This window comes from Cynocephalus volans, chromosome 11 (genome assembly GCF_027409185.1).
Source record: "Cynocephalus volans isolate mCynVol1 chromosome 11, mCynVol1.pri, whole genome shotgun sequence".
In the NCBI taxonomy this organism is placed as follows: domain Eukaryota; kingdom Metazoa; phylum Chordata; class Mammalia; order Dermoptera; family Cynocephalidae; genus Cynocephalus; species Cynocephalus volans.
The window spans coordinates 105,915,272-105,934,834 of record NC_084470.1 but is presented as its reverse complement, the minus strand read 5'-3'; the positions used below and the strand labels follow the sequence as shown (position 1 = coordinate 105,934,834).

Below are 19,563 nucleotides of genomic sequence, written 5' to 3'. Positions count from 1 at the left end.
CAGGGGAAAAATTGCAAAGGGGTGTCAGTGTCGCTGCGACGGGCAGCTGCGTCTGCTGGCGGGCATTTATGGGGGTCGGGGTTCTGTCGTCCCACAGAGACTGGGAGGGCCCCTTCCTCCCTGGTGATTACATTTCAAAGGAGTGATTCTCAGGCCCTGGAGAAAGACACTTCTGAGTCGTGGGAGATACAGAGGGATTTCACAATTGTAAGCAAATGCTCTCAGAAAGGGAGGTGCGGGCCCAGGATCAGGTGTTGGCTAGAACAGAACCAACAGGAAATTCTCCAGGCATCCTGGAGCGTTCTCAGGCAGACGTTTTACGGCGGAGCCCGGCGGCCTCGGGTCACGGGGCTCTTAGAAGCAAGGCTGGCGTTTGGTCGTCCCCCGGTGCAGGTTTGGATCGCGCCCTCCCGTGCAGAAAGTTCTGCATTGTCGCAGCGACCTGCCGGGAAAAGCCGTTCCCAAATGGTTTCAAGCCTTCGGCGCTGCAACCCTCCGTCACGTTTTGGGGAGCCCTTACGGAGCTACTCGGTGCGCGGTATTAGAAGAGAAGGGGGAGTAGAGTGTGGGCGGGTGACTGTCGCGTGGCAGGGACTGGGGAGAGGGCGCAGTAAAGCGAGGTGACCTCCCGGAGAGACTGGGCGGACCGCGGGCTCAGACCCCGGCGCCGCGTAGGCTCTCCCCGCCCCCTGCGTGTCGCCGGCCCGCCTCCTGGTGGGCGGCGAGGGGTGCGCGGCGGTGGCGGAGCCGCCACGGCCCCTCCTCCCGCCCGGCCGCAGTCGCCGCCCGCTCTGTGCAGGCCCGTCAGCCGTCGCTGGGCCATGGGCGCCGCAGGCTCGTCGGCGCTGGCCCGCCTCGGCCTCCCCGCGCGGCCCCGGCCCGGGTGGCTCGGGGTGGCCGCGCTGGGACTGGCCGCGGTGGCGCTGGGGGCGGTCGCGTGGCGCCGCGCGCGGCCCGGGCGGCGCCGGCGGCTGCAGCAGGTGGGCACCGTGGCGCGGCTCTGGATCTACCCGGTCAAGTCCTGCAAGGGGGTGCCGGTGAGCGCGGCGGAGTGCACGCCCCTGGGGCTGCTCAGCGGCCACCTGCGGGACAGGTACGGCCGAGCCTGGGCGCGGGGCAGCGCGGGGACTGACTGCCAGGATCGGGGAGGGAGAATAGAGGTTTGCCGCCGGGGTTTCCTGGAGTGACCTTTGGACCTTTGCTCCTTTAGCTGGGAGGGTCCAGGTCAAGTCTGATTCAGATTTGGTCAAGTAGGTAGAAGTGAGGCCTACCTCTCTGGATGGGCAATTCTTCCTCCTTAACAGGAGAGGCTCTGACCCGGTGATCTGTAAGACCTGCTAGTTGTAAAGTTTCTGACTCTGTCTTACCGTATAGCACAGTAGTAGAAAAATACAATGCCATTGGCACTTGGACAGGAGCAACGCAGGAATCAAGTGTTGTTCAAGGACACTGGGTTAGGCCTTGCTGGGGCCTAACCCTTCTCCACTCTTAAAACTGCGCCTGGGTGGCCTGACCCACTTTAAGGAGTAATGAGCAGAGTGGAGTCTTCTGTTGGAAGGGATCTGGCAGGAGGACTGTGAGGGGGAGCTAGTTATACTCAGGCAGGGGTGTGATACTTACCATCAAGGGCATAGTGTGTCCCCTTCTCCCAGAGGCACAGTGGTCCTCAGAGAAGAACTTTGGGCAAAGTCCCTACCCACATAGGGCCTGGCACATAGAAATTTCATTCTTAGGATTAAGATGCCTTCTTGTCTGGCTGGGATGGTTTAGCTGTGGTCCTGTGCCTGAAGGGAGGGAGGTTTGCAGGTTGATCACTCAAGGAGCCTTCTAGCAGAGGGCCATCCACAGCTGTGTGTTCACTCCGGGACACACGTATGTACTGTTCTCTGACAACTGCTGCCCTCTTAAAGAAATGTGGGCTCCCACTGAATTAGAAAACTGCAACTTGTTTTAGAGAAGTGTTGTGTACGCAGAGCATATAACTCATGGGGGATATTCCCATTCCCACCCTTAATCCTACCCCAGTTTTCTAATCCTGGAGAGATTTTTAAAACTGTAATTTCCTTAGATTCCCATCCCTGGCCTACTGAATCAGAATCACCAAGAGTGGAGCCAACTAGTACAGAGTGTCTATCTCCCCCAGGTGATCTGATGCTGTAATTGAAAGGTTTTATTTGGGACCATTAAGATGAGGATGGTGTTTAGAGTTTATTAAATGTGAAGGATTAGAACAGTCTTTTTAATGCTGGAAAGACTTCAGGCAGAGCATTACTGAACACCCCCCCAAAACTGGGAGAATCAAGTTCTAGTGATACGTATCTAGAGGAAATGGAGTTGTGTTCTTTCCTCACTTGAAGGATTGGTTATTTCACAGATAAGATTCACAGATTTCCGGTTCTTATCTGTGTTTCTTTTGATTGTCAGAGTAACTTTTGCTTTCCCGCTTCTCATTGTCGCTACTTTACTTGTTGACTGCTGCTACTTGCTATGGCAAGAAAATGTGTCCTTTGCCTGTGCTTTTCTGTTTGCTTGGCAACCTAAGATAAATAGAACTGTATCGCCTTTCCCTTGTTTTGAAAAATACATGCTTGGGATGGGGTGGAATGGTTTGAAGACTTGGAAGGACGGAAGAGCAATAAAATGAACATATTCAGTGCTTCATATGCAGCAGACACAGCTAAATCCTTCATCTTTAAGCTCCTGGCAATCTTGTGGGCTGGATATTATTATTTCCATTTTGCAAATAAGGAAACAGTATCAGAAAGATGTGTATCTCACCCAAGCTCACAAAATCGATACGTGCTGGTGATTTGAACTCAGATCTGTGTGGGTCTGGAACTCATGCTCTTTCTGTGACACCAGTGTGTGATAGAGAAGTATAAAGATTGCACCAAGGATCAGGGGACCTTGAGCAAAGTCATCTAAACTTTCTTGAGCCTCACTTTTTTCATTTGCAAAAGAAACAGGTTGAACTTGATAGTCTCTAAGACCCTATCTTAACTAGATTTTATTTATGGAAGGATAATTGAAAATTCAAAAGCAAGCTTGCTAGAAAGAACTCTGCTTGATGGCTGCTGTTGTGAGATTACAATAACACAACTGCGAATATTCCTAGAACACAGGAAAAGGCCTAATTTATTTAATTCCATTCTGAACCTGTGTCGTTGCAACTTTTTGAAGAAGCTGAGATTCTCCTCTGTAAGTGCTCTGTGCCTCAAATTTCTAGAGGTATTTGGTTCAAAGTTCATAGCATATTTGTGTACACTTGGCTCGAGCACCCTGAGCTTCGAGTTGTTTAAAGTCTGTCCAACTGAATGGCACTGGCTGGCTGGCGCAGATGCTGGGAGGGCGGGCTGGCTTCCCTGACTTTGTAAATAAATCCCTGCTCTCCTTAGCAGCCACCTATGACTGTCCTTCTTTCTGTCCAAGCCCTTTCTGAAACCAGACCTTTATTTCTTCTTCACAAACCATTGTCTCTTGGAGGAAGGAATTCCCTAAATTTATTGTCTGGTGTGTCGTTCCCTTCTCACCCCTCGTGGTGGGGTTCCTGCTTTCCCCACTTTCCGCCTCAATCTTCCTGCTTCCTAGGCTGCTTTGTAACTTAAGAAATGAGATTTTATACTTGTCACGGGCTCCACCTCCCCATCCCTGTTGGTCGCTCAAGGCACTGTTGTTCTTTTGGGGAATCTGAGCTCTGAGCTCCTACACTGATTCCTCTACCACCTACTCAGGTTTTACCTGTAAAATTAGGATACCTCGTATTGCAGACTAGGTTGACATAACTTGGTCATGAAAAATTCCACACTCCAGACTTCTTTCTTTCAGATCCAGCAGAACCGAGCTTGTTATTCACTCGCTCTGCATTGTTTGTGGTCAAGAGGTGGAAAGTATCATTACCCAGGTTCACAGGGTAATAAGGTGGTTGGAGCATGTTACAGATGGCAACTTTTTACCTTTTATTCTTGGTTCTATACCCGTGTTGGACTCCCTGCAAGTTGCCACTTGCTTTTTCAATTGCAGTGATGAGCAAGAAACCTCTAGCCAGCACTTCTCCATATCATGCTAACCGTTAACTCCCATGTTATTGTACAGCAGGTGACGGTGGGCCGGGAGCCACAGCGAGGGGCTGAGGTTGTCAGGGAGGACGGGAGATGAGGAGACTCGGCCAGGGAGGGGCTGACTGTCAGAAATGATGTCCAAACTGGGGTGTCAATACTGTTTGGACATGAATCTGGTCGTGTGCAGATCTCAGAGGAAGTCTTATCCAGGGATGGGGTTATGTTAGAAGTTAAAGGTGCGGGCTTCGGTGAGGTTAACCAAAGCAGGGTCACCCAGGACTCTGCACCCAAGGATGAGGCTGGGAGTAAGAAATAGAGCCCAGCCCCGAGGGAATAGGGCTGTAATGAAATAGGCAGGAGTTGCCCGGGTTAAGACAGAGACATCTAGAAAGAAAAAGGAGGCCTCCTCCGGGGGGTGGGGACCTGCTACTGCCCTGCATCATCAGCTCTTGAGAAGGGAGCGGCCAAGTCAATTCCTAAATGCACTTGCACTGCCGCACCCTTGCACCATCACACATGCCAGTTAGCAGGGCACAGGCTGCCAGCCACTGTCTGCTGGTTGGCTTGCAGGGAAGGGTCAGTTTAGCCAGCACCTGGAAAGGACTCTGCTGGTAGGGAAGTTGCAGATGCGAGACTCTCTGCCAGGGTCAGGAGAGGGCAGAGACCGAGCTCCCTGTGCTCTGATATTAGATGTCCTTGTAAGGTTACCTCAGACATTCCCATTTGGCTCCAGTCATATTTTGAAATGTCTCCCTGCAGGGAGCTGCCCCTCATTCCAGAAGGGGCTGTCTTTTTTATCTTGCTGCCATTTGGAAAGCCTTGGGCCCTCAGTGGCTGCCCAGTCCTCTGCGCCTGCAGAGCTCCTCACCCACTTCCCTTGTCTGCAGATTTCATGTTCTGTCTAAAATAGTGATATTGAAAATTATTTTCCCTGGGGCCTGAACACTTTTTTGCCTGCTCTTCAGCCCATCCCATAGAAACAGAAAGTTTGTCTTAGTGCATTTTCTGCTGCTATAACAGAATGCCTGAGACTGGGTAATTTATAATGAACAGAAGTTTATTCAGCTCATGGTTCTGGAGCCTGGGAAGTCCAAGAGCATGGACCAGCATCTGGTGAGGGCCTTTGTGCTGCGTCATGCCCTTGTGGAAGGTGGAAGGGCAAGCAAGACAGAGAGAGGCCCCAGGGGCCAGACTCACTTTATAACAACACATTCTTGTGATAACAACATCAGTCCATTAATGAGGGCTCTGCCTGCATGACCCGGTCACCTCTTATTAGGCCCCACCTCCCAGTACTGTTGCATTGGAGATTAAGTTTCCAACACAACTTTTGGGAGACATGTTCAAACGTAGGAAGGTTTGAAAACCAAGACTAGAACAGTGAGTAGGAGATGAGGAGTTCTTACCTAACGCATGACTTTCATGAATCTTCATTCTCTGCATCAGAATGTGTGCATGAAGAGGAAACGCTGTGTAGGAAGTTTCCTGATGTAGGACCCACATGCCATGGCAGGGTAAACAGAGTAGAGGCCAGCCTGCGTTCTCTTGGGGCAGCAACATTACAAGACCTTTGCCTAGGGTTCCAGCTCACTTGGGCCAGCAGTTTAGGCCAACCCTGCTCTTGTTCTACAGCAAAACAACCTGGAAGACATTTCGCTTCTCCTGGGGTCCCAGAGAGACATGTAACAGGCCCGGGGAAGCTTCTGACCAAGGCAGGGTCCCCAAATAAGCAACAGTGTTGCCTAAAGAGTTAGGAAGGCCCCTAACTCAGCCTCCTTTTCTGGTTTTTGAAACTGGTGATTTTTCATGCAGTGGCCAGGCTCTCTCTCTCTCAGAACCATTTCTGCTATTCTGTTGGGAGCACCAACTTTTAGACCTAAAGAATTTGGCTGGACCTGAATAATTGTCTAGAAAATAATAGTTGGGTTCCAAGTCAGGTGGGTGAGGAAATAGAGAGCTGGGGAAGCTATTGAGAGGACAGAAATGTTCTGAGTGTGCCCTTGTTTGTTTCTCTACAGGTTTTGGATGGTTATCAAGGAGGATGGACACATGGTCACTGCCCGGCAGGAGCCGCACCTGGTGCTGGTCTCTGTCTCCCATGGGAACAACTGCCTGGTCCTCAGGGCTCCAAGCATGGATGAGCTGGTTTTGCCTAACAAGTTGCCTTCCTCAAACAAACTCCACAACTGCAGGTATTCTGCTTGGGGGCACCCAGGGAACTGCGTCAGACCTGTTTTCCTTCAGGCTTGTCGCTGCGTTCTGTCCTGCTACAGTTCATACAGTAGACAATGAAATTGGTGAAGAGAATGTTTAAGAGAAGTGTAGTCTGGGTTGGGATTGGGCAAGTGCTCAGGTGTGACTGGGCAGTGCTGAGTAGAGTATTGTTTCCAGGGTGCTTAGGATTTGTTTAATCAGGTGTGGTAAGACACACAGACATGGAAATGGCTGCCATGAAAAAAGAAATTTTTAAACCTGTACTCAGAGATCCCTAAAACAGGAGGCATGGCACACCACCCAGGGTCACACGGGGAAGCACAGGGGTCGTCAGAAGGCAGAGGGAATGGGGATAAAACGTGGGCAAGAGCCTTCACTGTGGTTTCTGCAGGAAAGGCAAGGCAAGGCAGGCAGGCAGGTGTAGGACTGGCTGGTTGGAATGATCGTAGCAGGTTCTGGGGCCCAGGGGTTTTCTCTAGTTGTCTGGCACCTACCCATGGGTGATTAGGGCAAGAGAATAGTGGCCCAGTGTGTAAAAACCCAATAAAGGAGGAGGTTGGGCGTGTGGGCTCTGGATGGGTTGGTGTTCATATGAAAGGCACGCTTGCAGGTGACTCATCTGGAAGGGGCAGTCCCTTTTGCACCAGCAAGGCCTCAAGATGTGAAAGCATCAAAAATACAGAAAATTAAAAGTATGATCAATACAGGTACAAAGAGGGTACAACGTGCCAATCTTTAAGGCTTGTTTCCTTTTATTCAAGTTGGATGGCCCTTTACTGAGAATTGTCAGCCCTCTAGCCAGACAGACAAAGGAGCTAGTGAAGACTTGACCAGATGCATCTTGGGGCTGGGTGATGGGGATGCTGGAGCTTCTCAAGGCATCTCAGCCTCTGAGGGCTGCAGGAGAGACTAAGGCACCTCTGGCAGGAGCTGGATGTGAGGGATTTCCACCTCTGGCCAGAGACCCACCTCAGGCCTTGGCTTCCTTTCAGTCTAGGGGACCCTGCTGGGCTGTCAAGTTCCATGGCTTGCTGGAGTCTTGCCTTCTGATATTAGGAAGTTCTAGAGACATAAATGTCTGTCACGGGACGTTCTGGATCCCTTTGTAACCAACTGAGCTTATTAAGTGTGTGAAAATCAGTGTCGTCCGAAGGTCCCAGGCTTCAGAGGAGAGCCTCATCTTATGCTTTTTCAAGCAAAGTGTCTGAACTGAAATTCATCTCTCATGGTTCCCAGTTTTCAAAAGTTTGAAGCAATAAATCATTGAATACAATATTGCAGTTAATTATCTTAGTAAGCCTGTGAGATGGATATCATTAATTCTACTTTACAAACGAGGAAACCAAGACTCAGATCATTGTCACCACAAAGGCAGAGTTGGGATTTAACACGTTTCCCCCTCCAGACAGAACTCTAGGGAGACACCAACCATCCCTGGATGGGAAGACAGAGAGGAGGACCTTGTTGGGGGAGGGGGAGGAGGGTCTGACCAAGGCACCAGGTGAAGCCTGTTCTTATGGAATTCTGTTCCACACATAAATTGTATTCCTGGATGAGGGGAGGAGAAAGCCTGGAACCCTGGTAGTTTGGTAAAACCAACCACTGAGAGCTGTGCGTTTGGGATTGACACAGAGATGTCGCCAGCACACTGCCCTCTGCAGCTAGTTAGAGGTGCTAACTAGTTCGGCCTGCATTTATAAGCTATTTTTAATGGATTGGTTGCCATGGGAGCTGCTAAAAACTGAAGAAATGATATAAAGTAGAGGGTGCCTTAGCTCCAGCTGCTATCGGTGGCTTAAACATAGATAGTTATTATACCTGTTCCCCAATGTTCATCGCAGCACTCTTTACAATAGCCAAGAGTTGGAACCAGCCCAAATGCCCATCATCAGATGAGTGGATACGGAAAATGTGGTACATCTACACAATGGAATACTACTCAGCTATAAAAACGAATGAAATACTGCCATTTGCAACAACATGGATGGACCTTGAGAGAATTATATTAAGTGAAACAAGTCAGGCACAGAAAGAGAAATACCACATGTTCTCACTTATTGGTGGGAGCTAAAAATTAATATATAAATTCACACCACACACACACACACACACACACACACACACACACACACACACCGGGTGGGGGGGGAAGAAGATATAAGAACCACAATTATTTGAAGTTGATACGACAAGCAAACAGAAAGGACATTGTTGTGGGGGGGGAGGCAGAAGGGAGGGAGGTTTTGGTGATGGGGAGCAATAATCAGCCACAATGTATATCGACAAAATAAAATAAAAAAATAAGTAAAAAAAAACCAAAAAACAAAACAAACAAACAAACAAACATAGATAGTTATTTCTCGTAGTTTGAGAGGCTGAGAAGTCCAGGATCGCAGTGCTGGTAGATTTGGTGCCTGATGAGGACCTGCTTTCTGGGTTGCTGATGGCCACCTTCTCTTTATGTCTTCATGTGACCTTTCTGGTCCGTGCGTGAACAGAGAGAGAGAGAGAGAGAGAAACAGAAAGGGAGTGAGCTCTGGTGTCTCTTCCTGTTCTTTTAAAGACACTAATCCTTATAATCCTTATAAGGGCAAAGCCATGATGATCTCGTCTAAACCTAGTCACCTCCCAAAGATCCCACCTCCAGATACCATTACATTGGGGGTTAGAGTGTCAGCATGAATTCTGGGGAAACACAGACATTTAGCCCATAACAGATGGCAAGTCAACTTACAGTTCTGTTAAGGGTATATAGCTTTCTCAAATTCCTTTAGGGGAATCAAGCAAAAAAACCATGAAGACCACTACATATAACATTATCAGTGCCTACCATGTGGGGTAGGTAGGTAGAATATTATTATCTCCAATTTACAACTGGAGACAGAAGGTGAGAGTGAGGTAGGACAGAATAGGGACACGCCCCAAGGAGGCTGCTCATAAATATTCAGACTGGATCCGCACTAGCAGTTAATAAACCCATAATGAGCTGACAACGGCTTAACCACCCTACCAATCAGCATGCTGCACCTGGAAGTTTGCAGATTACAAATACTGCCACACCTACGCACTAGAAGGAACAAAAGTGCCGATGACCACTATTTGTCCTTCCACTTGTGACACTTGACCGGAAAGGACCCTGTGCATGACCAAAACCTTCAGAAACTCAGGGATGCATGACAGGAAGCTGATGCAACCTTGCATTGGCCTACTAGGCCATAATTACCCTAGATCCTCCCCCACAGCTGAATATTCCTCCTCTTACTTAGGATAGAGAAACACCCCTGTCCCCAAACAGCATATAAGCTCTCCCTCTAAGAATCCAGGGGTGCTTCTCACTTGTGGGTGATGCCTACACGTACTTCTGCATGTACTTTCACTTTGTAATAAAGCCCTATTGTTTGAGGGTTCCTCTGTCTGTCTGTCTTTTTCTTTCACTGAGCAGGTGCTCATGGAGATAAGGACTCCACTTGGTCCAATGAAAGAATTTTCTTCACGGTTTGACCAAGAACCTGGAACTGCCATCCATTAACAAAAGGAGTGAAACGATTTGCTTAAGGTCATGGAACTAGAGAATGGCAGAGTTCCAATTTGAACCAGATCTGTTAGAATCCAAGCTCAAGGTGTATCTGCTACATGGCAGCCCCTCTCCTCTTCTGAAAGTAGCCTAAATCCTTGCTATTCAAAGTGTGGTCCATGGACCAGCAGCTGAGTCATCTGGAAGCTTGTAGGAATGCAGAATCTCAGGCTCCAACCTAGATCTACTGAACTAGAATCTGCATTTGAACAAAATCCTGGATGACTCGCATGCACATTAGGGTCTGGGAAGCTTTTCCATAGAGAACAGTCTACTCCCTTTCCCACCTGCTCTGCCCAGATGTAACCCAAGGGCCACTTAATAGCTCTCTGTGATGGTCAAGTCCCAATAGTCCAGTTGTTCCGTCTTTGACCCCATCTCCCAGTGTGTTGCTTTAAGTAAGTAACCTGGTGTTCTCTTGTGTCCCTTCTAGGGTATTTGGTCTTGACATTAATGGCAGGGACTGTGGTGATGAGGCAGCTCAGTGGTTCAACAAATTCTTGAAAACAGAAACATTGAGGTTGGTTCAATTTGAAATGGACATGAAAGGAAGAGAATCAAGGAAAATTTTCCCTGCTTTTGTGCAAAATTACCAGGTGAGCTTTCAGAGAATCTACCTCACTTCTACCAGTGACCCTGCACTTTCTGCCTTCCTTCTTGGCTGCAAAGGGCCTCTCTTGGGACTCCAGTTAGGAAATGTGGTAATGGCCCACGTGACTAGTAATGAGGGCACAATGTGGGCAGAGATGGAAAGAAAAGTGGGATCTTGGGGGTGTGTGGTGGGAGGAGCTGGGGTGACTTCCAGGTAGATGGAGACTCAGGAGAAAACTGGTGAGAGAAGCAAAAGTGAGAGGTTTTTTGGGACTAAATCTAAGTTTCCTGAAATTACAGAAGCAGACTTTCTGCAGGCCCTGCCTCCACAGTCTGTGTGGTATGGTGATTTCAGGTGCTGGGAAGGTACCTCCTCCTAAGGAAAACTGTCCTCTCTGCCAGTCACAGCACAAAGACCAAAATCTCAGTTGATCTGCAGTGAGCTAAGGTTGAAAATACAAGTAGGTCAGGGAGTTTCTCCCCACAGCTGCTGAACTGCAAGCCCCACGAGAGCAGGGTTTTATCTGCTTCATTCACCTCTATTTCCCAACCTAGAAAAGCGCCTGGAGCCTGGTAGGTGCTCAATAAACGCTTGCTGAGTGAATGGGTGTTGTTGAGTTGTGACTACGTGCATCTGCTTGGCAGCAGACCCTTCTCTGTTTGATGATGATGTGGGAAGAGAGTCACTGCTGGGGGTGGGAGTGAGGCCTACCAGGTACCACTGGTCCGGAGCCAGCCCTGGCCGCTGCCTCATCCCTGTGTGTGGACAAGACCTGTGCTTCGGTGCTGACTTGGCTGTTTCTGAGCTTGAAGTCCGCTCTTCTTCCTGAATACCACTCCTTTCTTCTGCACCTTGGTGATTGTGCTTCTAGACTTTGCTTAGCTTGGCAGTTGGTCTAAGCAATTTCCTGGGGTGGTGAGGCCTGACTATACTGTGTTCTTGGCACAGGTGGCCTATCCGGACAGCAGCCCAGTCATGATCCTCTCGGAAGCCTCCCTGGCAGATTTGAATACCAGGCTGGAGAAGAAAGTGAAAATGGAGAATTTCAGACCAAATATCGTGGTGACAGGCTGCGATGCTTTTGAGGAGGTAAGTGGCCACTGCTTTTGTATGCCAAGCTCAGATGTGCTGCTCAAAGTGCTAAGGGAGCTGCTCTCTCATCTAGGAACGTCCACTCACATCCTTCAAGTTTGGCAATGGGGAGGCCCCCTTCCCCAAGATTCACCTTAACCTTGGGCAGGTGTTCACTTATAGGTGCCGCCATCACCTCGCTGGCCTCAGGGGGGCGCTACTCACCCGTTAATGCTCAGGCCCCAAAGCAAACACTCAAGACTCCAAATTGTAGCAAATCTGAGGCAGGAATACATAATCATAGCTCAGCGGTAACTAAAGAGAAATAAAGATAAAGGGAACAGCCACGTTCCCCTTTTCTGTACCACCCTGGAGTGCTGTCAAAGATTTAAGACTCCTAGAAGCCCCGGATCCAAAGTGGAAGTCAAAAAGGATACAGGAAATCTGCCCATAAATGGCACCCTGGGAGACATGCTGTGCTGTATGTAGCCTGAGTTCTCTTCCAGAGAACCCACATGCTCTCCCATGTGACTGACACCAGAAATTTCTACCCTCTTCAAGGACACACCCTTGTGGCCTAAAAGGGACAACCACATCGGAACCCAGTGATCCCTGAGATGTGCACGTGGAATACACATAGCTGGGTGTGGTTCAGTAACAAGAAGCATCATAGTCATATTAAGCATCGTGGGGTGGGCTAAACTTTCTGAGCACTGGAAGTAACAGCAACAAATACCATTTATTGGGTGTTTACTGGGTGCTAGGCACTGAACTAATTAATCACTTCATATAAATTATTTGATCCTCAGGACAACACTGTGAAGTCTGTATTGTCCCCTTTTTATAAGGAAACTGAGGCTCTGAGGTGTTGCACAACTTTGTCCAGCACAGAAATGATGATGCTGGCATTAGAGCCCAAGACTTGAAAGTCCAGCTTCTGTGGTGTTGGGTTATCGGTTCCAATTTAAAGTAGTTGACACTGAAGAAGATGCTCTTAAACACCCTCTCAAGTCTTTGCTCCCTTGATGACCACACTTCCTTTGTGTGAGTAAAACATGCCCTTGTTTGTTGGTAAACATGGTCCTTTAGGATAAACCTTTGCACAGAGCCTAGTGTAAGTCACTGGACATATAGGCACTCCATATTATAATAATTTGGAGAATGCAGTGTATTCGGAAGTTGTCTACTCGTTGATGTTCTCCTGTGTTATCCTGTTATCCTTTTATACTGTGGATAGTGAGGAACTGGTGATGGTTCTGAACAAGGAAATAATTAGGATTTGCGTTCATCTATCATATACCTACTGAATACCTACAGGGTGCCAGTAGCAGATTATTCTGGCGAGTCACTAGAACATGCATTGAAAGGTAGGGAGGCCTGAGACAGAAATACCAGTGCTTAGGCACAAGAGGATCTTCTTTCTAATGTACAGACTAGCAGGCCTTACCTGCAACCTAATCAGCCTGGCGAGAAGGCCCGGGACTCTGCATTGGCAGTGTCTTCCCAGGTGAATTTGGAGGCCTCTTTAAGAAACAGAAAGTAGCAAAAACAAAATCAGATACAGGACCTTGAAAGATCTGACACAAATGGGGGGCCAGAGGCTCCAGCCCCATTCGATCCCAGCAAACCTGCCTGTTTCTCACAGTTCCATTTCCTGCATTGCCTACCAGAGTGTACGTGAGAATGGGGTCATTAAACGCTTGTTAAACATCCAGTGAAATTAGTGTCCAGTGTGAAGAATGCAGGTTACTACAGATTGAGTTAGAAATTAGCCTGTGAAGCAAAGGTTCTTTCACAGGAACCCCATAATTTGTTCTTTATTTTCTAAGAAACTTTCATTTAAGGAATAAAATTTTTTTTGATTTGCCTCCTCTGATGGGAAAATTGTTTTGATATTAATTTTAGTTTAAGATCTCGAGCCAAGGAAATAGAAATAAAAGATGCTCTCATCCCTGGCTGAAAAATGTTTGCTTTCCTGTAACTTGCCAACTGATGATTTTTGCTCTTCTATGACTTGTCAAACTTAACCTAAGTTTGTAAGCCTAACTCTGCCCTCTTAGGCAATTTGAGTGGTAGAGTCTTTTTTTTTTTCTCTTAATAATAAAATGTGAAATTAATCAGTGCTCTTAAGTCCATGTGTTGCTTTATTCCTGCATTGGTTTGAGTTTACAGAAATAATACATAAGGTAAGAACTCTTTTATTTCTCTTGATGAGTCTTCCAGCCATGCACATTTAAAAAATCTTTTATATGAAATAATGCTAGTGTTGCTGATTTATTCTGCCTTAAATTAGGAAGCCCAGTCAGTAAGAACCAATGCATTAACCTGTCTACCTGGTGCTGTCACAAAACTATAGCCTTTTCAGTTAGTGGGACTCTGTAAAATATTAATGTAAAATGCTAATGCACATAAATATTTAATAAGCCAACTAATAATAAAAATAATAGCAATCCTAAGCGTGATACAAAAATTCAGGATATTATTCATTGCAAAATACAGAGCAGCAGGAGAATGCATTGTGTGATAGTTATTCTTTGTGGCCCATTGGTACGTTTTCCATGTAACTCAGAATATTAAATAAATTTTAAAAGGCTGCTTTCCGTGGGCCAACATGGTGTGTTTGGTTCTGGGAATGCAGAAAAATGAAGTTCAAAAATAGTAAAGTGGACCAATGCTTCTCCTCTCTGTAGTTGAGCATGTAGGGGTCAGTGGTTCCTGGACTTTGCTCACTGCCCTGGTGAGCTGGACTTAACAGGTTTTATGGAATATCGTGTTTCTATCAGTCTTCATTCCGCGTTCTGAAAGAACTGTGAAGCTTGCAGAAAACTCAGTGTGTTCTCTGTCACTTGAGAAGTGCTTCTCTGAGAAACTTCTAGAGGGAGATTTTAAAGCCAGACAGCTGTCGTTTGAATCCCAGCCCCACTACTCACTGGCTATAAGAATTGGGTCCTTCCAGTCCTATGCTTTCCAGCTGTTGAAAAACAAAAGTTTTGCAAGTCATCATTACCAGGCTTTTCAGTACCCAATGACCTGAGTTGCAAAGAGTTACGATTTTATTTGGGTGCTTAGATAAAAACTCTCTGTCCTGGTGTAAGAATAGCAATCTCTACCTTCAGGGATTTCAGAGGTAGCAGTAATAATAACAATGTATTTTAAAAATAGCAACAACTTTGCTCACAATTATTGAACACTAGGTAGCAGGTGCCGAGCCAAAACCTTTGCATGTGCTTTCTTGCTTAATCCTCCTAGTGACCCTTTCCAGACTGTGGGCCACAGTTCATTATAGGGTTATAATATCAGCTTAGTGAGTCCTTACCAACATTAAAAGAAAAGAAAATAACTGAATAAAAAATGTCAGAGTAAACTATAAGTAGAAGAGTTAAGAACTGTTTAGTAAATCTTTTGTTATATGTGAGGCTGTGTGCATGAGAGATTACTAGGAAACAATGTAAAATGTAATGTTTACTTTGAGTCGTGGTGGAAAATGTTTGCTAGCCATTGAGGTGGGTAGTGTTTTCATTCTTTTTCAGATGAGGAAACCAAGACTCAGAGAAGCTGAGCCACTTGCCCAAGGTCACACCGCCAGCGTGTGGCCAAGTGAGGACTTGTGCTCTGGCTGGCTGTCAGAAGTCCATGAGTATCAGCTGCCTTCACAACTCTGCCTTTTAAAAGCCATTGCCAGGTCATTTAGCAAAACTGCAGTGATCCCCCACTCACTGTGGGTGGGCTAGGGATTGGGGGATCAGGGGCTGCCCCTGGAAGAAGCAGGACAGTTGAGGTCAGTAAGGAATGGGGCGGAGGAGCAGTGTGGGCTCTGCACGATGACAGCCTGAGTGCCTTGTTTCTCGGCTCTGTTAGAAGCAGGCTGAAAGCACCTAAGAGTGACTTTCCTTTCTGAGGTGGCGAAAGAGCCACAGAGAGCCCTGGGAATGCATGTGGTGCCCGCGCCCTCGCCCCACCAGCGGGCCTCATGACATCTGTGCCCTTCAACCTGGGGGGTCTCATGGTGCCATCTGGGGAGCTCTCTGATGGCTCTGTTTTGTTAGGGACCTCCAGCAAGGGTCTTGGGTAGGCTTGTCCTGATTTAGAGAAGCTGAAATGGTGAGAACAGGGGCTGAGGGCCAGGGTGGAGGAGTAGGGGTAGAGTCACATTCCTAAAGAGTTTGCCGACAGAATTCCTTTCCTTAAGGAGATGTCCCTCTCCATCTGCTTTTCCTGTTCACATCTCTGGGACGTGAAGTTTTTGCCAGGGGCTCTTGGGGCTGGCAGCAAGGTGGTGGCAGCAGAGGCCCCTCTGGAGCTCCAGCCTGTCACAGTCCCCGCAGCTTTGCCACTGCACCAGGTGCCCCAGAATGCTGGGACCAGGACGGAAAGTGGAAGGCAGAGCGACAGGGAATGGGGCGAGAGCACGCTGGCTGCCTTCAAGTCACTGGGAGCTGTAAGTGACACCAATGCCGCTGTCCCAGGCGCAGCATGGACAGAGGAGCTTGTAAATCTTCCAGGTGATTTTATCGTGCAGCCAGGGGTGAGTGCCTGCGGCCTAAGGTCTTCCTTAGCAGCAAGATCATGATCAGCAAGAGCTGCCTAGGCCTGGAGACCAGGTGGTCCTTTGGTTGTTGTGAGCTTAGACTTAACCTCCCTGAGCACTGTTTAGTGATTCTAAAGTTAGCAGATTCTACTAAGGGATTTTAAAGGTTCTTTGCAACCCTAAGATTGCATAATTCCCTAGGAGTTTTTCTTCTCTCTGTTAATGTGTCTGAGTATGTGTTGTCAGCAGAGGCACTTCAATATAAATGTCTCTCAGACCCACTCCATGACACAACCTCTTTGTTGACTTTTTTTGTTAACCAACATTCATATCGCATGTACTATGTTCCAGCTTTTTAATAAGTGAACTCAATTAATTTTTTAAAAAATCACTTGAAGTCCATTTCCCAAGATTTCCTTCACCATCCATTTTCTAGTTTATCCCTGGCCCGAGTGAGTAAGACTTTATGTGAGACCTTGTGGAACTGAATTAGAGGCAGGGATGTGGCCACTGAATTATGTTGATCATACCTCGCCCGCCTCTAAATATGTTATATTTCAGGTCAAGGAGGAAGTAATAGTGCACGGTGTTCACCAATAGTACGTAGGTGTTCCCTTTAGCAAGCAGGATACATGAAAACAAATGTTTATAAATTACAAGCAGGAGCTGGTCATTTGTGTTCCAAAGCTCCACAAGAGACAGGCTCATCAGGTACAGATGTTGAGGTAGAGATGGAAGAATGGTGGTCTGTAGGAGCCGTCTGGGCGACCCACCACCCACACCTCTCTCTCCATGTCCTCTGGAGGGCAGTGAGTCATGGCCTGCACCAAGGGTGCTGAAGAGCAGCCCAGATTAGCCCAGACTGCTGCCTTTGGGGATTGGGTTGGTAGCTGCCTCTCCCGGACTGTGCTGTTGGTGGTGTGGGACCACTCAGCATCTCAGACAGTCAGGAGAGGGGGACACTAGATGTCTTATGTTCATCAGGCATTGAAGTCTTCATGCCTCTAACCTCCTGAGAGTAGCCTGATGTACGGGTAGGACACACACAGTCACATCAGCCACACAAAGTATCCAAATCAGCGAATACACACCAGAGATAAGCAGCCGCATCTCAAAATCTTTTTTTTCCCCCTTTTTGCAGCCTGTTTCTGGTGTTCCTAAAAGTAGGTGGTCTCCAGGGAAAGGAAGCCCACTTTGAAGAAAGCCTCAGGCTTCTGTCCTTCCCTTATGCCAGGATTTTCTAGATCCAAGTGTCCCAAATAGCAAATTCCTCTTGGCACGTTTTGTCGCACGATTAGATTGTAGCAGGGTGTCTCATGCGATTCTGTAGGAGCACACACCAGCCACTGTGTAGCGTGCAGATGCTGGTACTTCAAGGGTAAGGTACCTGAGTATTGCCTGTCTACACGGTGCTGCTCAGACATGGGGTCGAGAGGAAGCCTTGGGGGTCTGGAACCAGGGCCATATGCAAGCATTGTCATGATTCAGCTCAGGAAGCTTTTTCAGATAAAGTTAATTTTTTTATGATTATAAAAGTAGTTTTTTTTTAAGGTAACGCATCCTAAGGAATACAGTTTGAAAAAATGCAATAAAGTTCAAAGAAAAGAATAAAAATTCCTCCCCATTCTACTGTCAAAAGGTAGCCTGTGACAACATTTTGTGGTGTTTCCATATCGTTTGCATGATATTTATAGGTAGGACTGGATTCCACCCCTTTCACTTAATGGGTATGGCAAGCACCTGCGTGTTTACGAATCCCTCCTTAGTGTGGTTTCAGTGGCTCCATCTCAGTCTATCACATGACTCTGCAGTAACTTCTTTAAACTCCTTATCATTGGACATTTAGGTTGTTTGCTATTTTCTCTTACATAAATAATGAACAGCTTCATAAAATAGTCTTTATCTACATTTCTGAATTTATTATTAGGAAATGTCACATCAGCACTTTAAAAACTCTCCATATATATTGCCAAATTGCTTTCCAGAAACCTCCTACCGGTTCCTCCTCCCAAAGCTGAATGTAAGCATGCCCTTTCATTTACCATTCCAGCATTGCTATGTATAGTCTTTTAAAGATTGTAATCTGTAATCTTTACCAATTTGATGAGTGAAAAGTAACGTCTCATTTAAATTGGTAATTCTTAGTGTGTGGCATCCTGTCAGTCTCTGAAGGAAATTTGTCATGAAATAGTTTTCCTTCAGCTATGGAAGCTTATTTCCTGCAAGTTCATACCATGGCCCACGATTCTGAAAAATTCATGTTTGCAGCAAATATTTATTGAAGGCTTACTGGGTGCCAATCTCTGAGATAGATGCTAAGATGGCAGAAGTGAGCTCATTGTGTCTGCCTGCAAGGGTCTCAGGACCAAGCAGATCAAGGCATCAGTAGACAGAGGGTTGCAGCTGAGATAAGGTAATCACACTTCAGGGAGTGCCTGAGAAGGGAGCCCTCAGGCAGGAAATGAGTGTGGGGGTTGGGGTGTGCTGAAGACTTGCTTGATGTGAACTGGATCCAGTTGTAGGAAGAATGCCACGGGGTTTCCTTATAGGGAGAGTGATTCAATTTTAAATTAGAGCATTTAGGAATATGCATTTGCTTGTATATCTTAAGACTAGAGAAATAATTTTTGTTTTGAGATAGTTTAACTGTGTGGTGTAATGGGAAGTATATATTTGGTCTTTGTCCCTGGTTCCTGGCACGTAGCTCCTAAAGCCTTGGAATTTCCTGAGTGACAGGGGTGAGAGAAACATCTTTTGCTATTCGTAACAAGCACCTTTCAATCATATCTGAGTTTATGCTAATGAGGTGACTCTTGGGGCAGGGGGGATGTCCCTAGACAGCTTTAGGATGGGGCCATGATTAGAGGGTTGGGACTTTCAGCCCCACCCCCTGACTTTGGGGGAAGGGAGAGGGGCTAGAGGTTGAGATAATCACCAATGGCCAATGATTTCATAAATTGTGCCCAGGAACTGACACCTCCATAAAGACCCGTAAAAGATGGGGTTTGGAGAGCTGTCAAGCTGATGAACACATGGAGATGTTGGGAGGGTGTGCACCCGGAAAGGGCATGGAAGTTTTGAAAACCTCCATCCCCATACCTTGTCCTGTGCATCTTTCCCATTTGGCTGTTCCTGAGTTGCACCCTTAAAAATAAACCAGTCACAGTAAAGCACTTTCCTGAGTTCTGGGAGTCATTCTGGTGAATTGTCAAATCTCAGGAGGGGCTTGTGGGAACTCCTGATTTATAGCCAATTGGGGGCAGTCTTGTGAGACAGAGCCCTTCACCTCTGGGGTCTGCACTAACTTCTGGTAGTTAGTGTCAGAACTGAATTGAATTGTTGGACACCCAGTTGGTGTCAGAAAATTGCAGAATTGTTGCTGGAAAAGACATCGTGTGTTTGGTGTCAGAAAGCATCTGAGAATTCTACCTAGAGTAAAATGATTTTTAAAAGGCGTTGTTGGGATTTTAATGCTTCTTATAGAAAATAAGACAAAAAAAAGAAAAGAAGAAAATTAAGATTTATT

General features: G+C 47.0%; 1 protein-coding gene across 5 annotated transcripts in view; it reads left to right on the top strand.

Moving 5' to 3' along the window:
• Positions 1–780: 780 nt before the first annotated feature.
• Positions 781–19,563, top strand: part of MTARC2 (mitochondrial amidoxime reducing component 2) — a 30,171-nt gene continuing 11,388 nt past the window's right edge. Inside the window, exons 1-7 of one of the 5 annotated variants that reach the window (XM_063114292.1) lie at positions 781–1,093; positions 6,077–6,250; positions 10,280–10,442; positions 10,993–11,010; positions 11,387–11,527; positions 15,040–15,146; positions 15,699–15,788. In XM_063114292.1, coding sequence (XP_062970362.1) covers positions 822–1,093; positions 6,077–6,250; positions 10,280–10,442; positions 10,993–11,010; positions 11,387–11,527; positions 15,040–15,146; positions 15,699–15,747 — 924 coding nt within the window. In that variant the 5' untranslated portion in view covers positions 781–821 and the 3' untranslated portion in view covers positions 15,748–15,788. Of the gene's footprint in view, positions 1,094–6,076; positions 6,251–10,279; positions 10,443–10,992; positions 11,011–11,386; positions 11,528–12,070; positions 12,134–15,039; positions 15,192–15,698; positions 15,789–19,563 lie in introns of those variants that run through there. The other 4 variants (XM_063114290.1, XM_063114293.1, XM_063114288.1 and 1 more) reach the window with 4 other exon arrangements.